Source organism: Psammomys obesus, unplaced genomic scaffold, assembly GCF_907164565.1.
Source record: "Psammomys obesus unplaced genomic scaffold, mPsaObe1.curated_primary_1811, whole genome shotgun sequence".
NCBI lineage: Eukaryota > Metazoa > Chordata > Mammalia > Rodentia > Muridae > Psammomys > Psammomys obesus.
This window is the reverse complement of record NW_026590407.1, coordinates 30,374-36,785: the sequence shown is the minus strand read 5'-3', so window position 1 is coordinate 36,785 and position 6,412 is coordinate 30,374. Positions and strand designations below refer to the sequence as shown.

Below are 6,412 nucleotides of genomic sequence, written 5' to 3'. Positions count from 1 at the left end.
TTCCAGAGGTTCTGCTTCTACTTCTGATACTGGCAGTGTGAATGCTACCTTTAAGTATTTCTGGTGTGATTTTCCATGCAGAATGCTTCTACTTGCTCAGCCAGTAATTCATTTGAATATTTGTTTGGTATAAATTGAGATTGATGCATGCTTTTAAAAATTTATCCCTCAGACTGGCAAGAAGACTCAGAAGGTAAAGGTATTTGCCACCAAGCCTAACAAGTCTAATCCCCTAGACCCACATGGTGGAAGGAAAGAACGAAGCCCCAATATATGTGCCCAAATAAATAAATAATATATATTTATATATTTCTAATTACTCCTCAGTAAAATCTTTTCTTTTCTCTTAGATTGTTGGGAGTCTCGTGTAACAAGGATGGCACTGACCTCATTCTATAGCTGTTACTGGCACTGACTTCCTCATCTTCCTGGGATCACAAGCCTTTGCTATCATACCCAGCTGTCACTGAATCTTTATGATGACTAGATTTGAACTGCAATTGAGATATTGAGTCCTTCATTCAGTTCTTGGTTTTGCACTTTAATCAAAGCCACAAATCAAATTCATACTCAGCAATTTATTTTAACCACTATGATTCTTATTTTCCATTGAGCTAAGAACAGATATATAATGAATAAATTGTCAAAAAATTAAATTTAAATTTAAAAAATTAATTTACAAAAACACTTGCATAAAAGATGAAATGCAATAAGGAAACCAAATTTGAGGGATATCTCCATTATGGAAATACTTGGCACATTAGTGTATAGACCAGTGATTTGTCTCAATACCTTTCCCTTTACAGTATATGCTGGATTTGTTGAGGTGCCTGAAAACCCACCTCAGCTAGCATCTGAAGTCAATGTTAACCCACTCTATGTCTCTCCAGCATATAACAAACCACTAATCCACGTGTATGAAAAGGAGTTCACTTCTGAGATCTGCTGTGGTTCTTTATGGGGTAAGTTTGATTTTTTTGAAACTTTGCAAGTAGAAAACTTGCAAAGCTTATAGAAGTAAAACATTTTTACCATTGCCAGTATAATTAAAATGAACTTATTGTAATTGGCTGACAGTTGAATTGGCTTGTTGAATTAATGTCTTCTATTTTTTTATGTTTTTTAACTTAACTGGAGGGAAATACAAAATTAGACTTTATCCTATTTGAAAAATTGAGTTTAATGTTTTATAAGTTGGCATATGCTTATTGCAAGAAAGATTTCTGCAGGATCTTCTGATTTTTAATTCTAGAGTCTAATTTCTCTCTGTAAAGTCTTAAATTTAACAAACTTTTTCTACTCTTTGTTTTAGAAAATTTATGACCATATCAGCAGGGCTGAGATTATAGGTAGTCCCAAGCTAGTCTGTATAAAACATTACTATAAAATAATTTAATCACAACCAGGGGAGAGATCCAAAGTAAACTTCACATTTTATAGATTTTCACCTAATGCATGATTGAACAGAAGTTTCTTAAATAAAAAATAGAAGCAAGTAACAAATTTAACTATATTTACTGAGCCATTTGAAGAAAATGTTCATCCTCAATGATTTTCCAATTTAGTGGCATAAGCACTTCAGTCTGGCAACTACCCAGAAATGTAGTTTCATATCTAGAAAATTAACCAAAATAAACTGTGCTTGTACAGAATAAGTTTGCTTAAAGGTAATTTTCAGAAGGACTCATTGGTTCTGCAAATGTTTGTGACACAGTATACACAATATTCTGTATGTCAGGTGGCACACAAGACAGCAGGCAATAAAATATTGCTACAGTGTAAGGACGTCTACTTACACATTTTTATGAGACATAAGCTGATAAGAGTGTACATAGTTGAATAGTATGAGGTAAACAAGGCTAACAGTAGACTGAAATGCTGAAAATCATCTTTACATAGATTAGTAAACTCAAATTACAAAAGTAATTATACATATATACTTAGTAAATCAGTATATATATATATATTTAGTAAATCTAAATATGTATTTAGAAAATCAATAAAGGGCAAAAATATGGAATACACATATACATGGTAATGTTATTCAGCTGTGAAAAGAGTAGAATCATGTTTGTAGGAAAATAAGTTATAACTGGCTGTTGATATAAGCCAAATGAATAAAGACAAATACACATTTGGCCTCCTATGCAAAATGTAGGGTTTTTTTTTAATTTAAGGTCCTAAAAGTATAATGGGGACTATTAGTGAAATGGAAAAGGACTAGAGGGAGTGAAAAAGAAAATGATAAGGAGGTAAATGAGAGTGATTTTGCTTAAATTATGTGACAGATAAGTTAAAAAAAAACACACTGAAACCACTTTCTATAGAATTAATACATGCTAATAACTATAATCAGTTAATACAACACTTTTCTTTGTCTGTGTCTGAACAGGAGTCAATTTATTGCTGGGCACCCGAACTAGTTTGTATCTGATGGACAGAAGTGGAAAGGCAGACATCATTAAACTTATAAAACGAAGACCATTCTGCCAGATTCAAGTCGTGGAGGCACTCAATTTGCTGATAACCATCTCTGGTTTGTTTAAGACCTAAAATTAGCTAAGTAATTATGTGGAGTAATTGAAGTGCAAACTAGGTTAAAGGCTTTCTTAGGTAAAACTGTTCATAAGAAAACACTTTAAATATACCCTTTAACTGGGACAGCAGAATCTCCTACTTGTGTTTTTATATCCTTTTACACTTTAAATAAAATCCCTTGATCTTGATGCACCTAACCTAGGTTGGAGATCAGAAAAACTGCTTTTACTTCCTTGAAAGTTCTTTTCAGAGTTATCTCTAAAATTGCATAGCTGAAATCAACATCCACAAGGGCCAACACCAATATCCACCATCTAGCTTATGATATATCAGAAACAACAAAGAACCAAATGGATGAATATTTGGGCAAAAGAGAGAATTTTACCTGTCTCTGCCTTATTACAAGGGCAGATAGACAAGATTAGGTACAAGAATGGATGCCCTGAAGACATCTGCACCTTTCCCAAACAGTGGTTGGTTTTCATAATCTTGATCTGTCAGAGCCTGAAACTTTGACTTTAAAAAAAACAAGTAAGTTGGTGTTAAACTGTGACTTACTAAATGAATGAAAAATAAATAATTAAAACAATGACATGACTTTCCTAGGTATGGCTGAGTGGCAGTTTTCTTGTAGACATGAGAGAGAGCATACCCAGAGGCATAAACAGAGGCATCTGGAAGAGTCTAAAGTGAACATGACCAGCAGACTGAATGAGGCCATACGAAAAGAGAGAGGAGATAGACAAAGGGGAACCTGGAGTAGCAGCCAAGAGGTCAAGAGGCCATTAGAAAAAAAGGGTAAAAGGATCAGTGTAACCAAAATGGAAATGCAGCTGGTAGAAGGCCAGCCCAGCAGCTGAGCTGGAGGTTTCAGCAAAAGGGGAAGGACATGCCTCCCAGGAGGACCCTGTAACATGTAAGGGCTGAGGGATGCTGGGACAACCTGGCAGCCAATATCTGCTTTGATATGTTTATAAGCACCTTAGTTAGCCCTAATACTAGAGACCTAATACTAATCATAACTGAGTAAATAAAAAAAATCAAAAGACAGTTCACAAATTAGTAGGAATGGTTAACTTAATATTTGGCAATCAAATAAAACCATACCAACCACCGATATTTATATGAGTCTTTGTACTTCATAACATATAAGGTATATGTGAAATATATATGTGTGTGTGTGTAAATTGCCACATCATATACTGATTGCATGAGATTAATTCTGCTTCAAGGTTTGATTAGAGGTAATATCATTTTAGAGGTAAACTCAGACTTCATAATATTTTAATCATACTTTATGACCAATCATTCAGGTACACAGAAACAGTACTTAGTTTTGAAAACATCTGGATATCTGAGAGAACATCTGGATAAGAGATTTATTTTCATCTGATTTTGAAAACCCAGTTATACATTTTTTACAATCCCTAAACTTAATCCAAATTTTATTTGTTTTTTTTTTTTAAACTGGGGTTTAAACCTAAGGTCTGTACATGGTAAGCAAGCATACCTCAACCAAAAAAACAATGTTGTTGTGTCAAATACTATAAAAACATCGTCATCAGATAAGAATCTTCTAAGGTTACTCTGAAAGGAACTTTCAAGAATGCAATGTGAAGAGTAGTTTATTTTACTAGTTTAGTATAAAATAACCATGATAATAATTTTGGAACCCTAATACTTCTTTAAAATTTCCTACTAAAACACAGTAAAATTAATCACATTAAGATTATTATTACCCCAATTGGTTTCCCATAGTGAGGGGAACAAGGACTATTTCTAACAGGAACTCAATGACTGGCTCTTTGGCCTCCCCACCCCCCAAGGGAGGAGCAGTCCTGTTAGGCCACAGAGGAGAGCTTTGCAGCCAGTCCTGAAGATACCTGATAAAACAGGATCAGATGAATGGGGAGGAGGTTCCCCCCCCATCAGTGGACTTGGAAAGGGGCACATTGGAGATGAGGGAGGGAGGGAGGGACTGGGAGGGAATGAGGGATCGGGACACGGCTGGGATACAGAGTTAATAAAATGTAATGATAAGAAAAAAAATAAAATTCAAAAAAAAGATTATTATAACTGAGATTTTTTTAATATTAATTACAGCTTATTCACTTTGTATCCCAGCAGAGGCTCCCTCCTTCATTCCCTCCCAATCCTGTACTCTCTCTCTCACCTCCTCCCATGCTCCTCTCCAAGTCCACTGGTAGGGGAATTTTTCCTCCCCATCCATCAGACTCTAGCCTATCAGGTCTCATCATGACTGGCTGCATTGTCTTCCTCTGTGGCCAGGTAAGCTGCTCCCCGCTCAGGGGGAGGTTATCAAAGAGCCATCCACTGAGTTCATGTTAAAGACAGTTCCTATTCCCCTTACTGGGGAACCCACTTGGATACTGACCGGCCATGGGCTACATCTGTGCAAAGGTTCTAGGTTATCCCCATGCATGGTACTTGTTTAGAGTATCAGTCTCAGAAAATACCACTAGGGAACAGATTTCTTGGTTCTGTTGTTCTACTTGTGGAGCTCCTGTCCCTTCCAGGTCTTTCTATCTGCCCCTTCTTCTATAAGATTCCCTGCACTCTGCCCAAAGTTTGGATATGAGTCTCAGCATCTGCTTTGATACCCTGCTGGGTAGGAATAGTGTTTCTTCAAAATCCAGCTATACCACTCCTAAGCATATATCCAAAAGATACTGAAGTACACAACAAGGCCATTTGCTCAACCATGTTAATAGAAGCTTCCTTCATAATAGCCAGAAACTGGAAAAAAAAAAAAAAACCAAGATGTCTCTCAACGGAGGAATGAATAAAGAAATTGTGGTACATTTACACAATGGAATACTACTCAGCAATTAAAAACAAGGAAACCATGAAATTTGCAGGCAAATGGTGGGATATAGAAAAGATCATCCTGAGTGATGTATCCCAGAAGCAGAAAGACACACATGGTATATACTCACTTTTAAGTGGATATTAGACATATAATATAGGATAAATATACTAAAATCTGTACATCTAAAGAAGCTAAGCAAGAAGGAGGACCCTGGGTAAGATGAGCAATCCTCATTCAGAAAGGCAAGCAGACAGATATCAGGAGAGGGACAAAAACAGGGATCAGGACAGGAGCCTACCACAGTGGGACTCTGAAAGACTCTACCCAGCATTATTGGGACTTTTATAACATTCTTAAAAGTGACTAAAAAAATGAGTAAAGTCAATATACAGGGTTTTTAGTTCTTAAATAAATTATAAGAACTTGAGGAGATTAGTTATTAGGAAATGAAAATTAAAGAATATCTCACTCATGAGTGGAATATAAAAATTATCTCAACATGTTATATTTATATATTTAGGATTATCCATGTATATGCATAGATGCACATAACAAAAGTTATGTTATGTCCGTGGCTATGAAAGAGAGAAAAAGTGTTATATGTTATATAACATTATAGAGAAAGAAGGATTTGAAGGGGGGAGAGGGAAATGACATAAATGATGTAATTACAGCATAATCTCACAAAGTAAAAGAAATAATTAAAACATTGCCCCCAAGAGGCTGAGAGTAGACTGGTGGTTGCCAGAGGCTGGATTAATGGAAAGAGAAAAGACAGGCAATAGAGAGTAAATTTGAAATGAGAGTACTGAATGTTGTTGTTCTATTGTACAAAATGGAATTATTCATTATAGCCAGGTATGATGGCACATTCCCTTAATCCCAGTACTCAGGGAGGCAGAGGCCACCCTGGTTTACAAAGCGATTCCAGGACAGCCAAACAGAGAGAAACCCTGTTTCAAAAAATCAAACAACAAAACTAAAATAAATAATAGATGATAGATAGATAGATAGATAGATAGATAGATAGATAGATAGATAGAT

The 6,412-nt window shown here is 35.6% G+C and overlaps 1 protein-coding gene across 1 annotated transcript in view; it reads left to right on the top strand.

The window, feature by feature from the left end:
• Window positions 1–6,412, top strand: part of Nrk (Nik related kinase) — a 135,474-nt gene that overhangs the window by 114,302 nt on the left and 14,760 nt on the right. Inside the window, exons 20-21 of the mRNA XM_055607309.1 lie at window positions 704–962; window positions 2,393–2,536. Coding sequence (XP_055463284.1) covers window positions 704–962; window positions 2,393–2,536 — 403 coding nt within the window. The remainder of the gene's footprint in view (window positions 1–703; window positions 963–2,392; window positions 2,537–6,412) is intronic.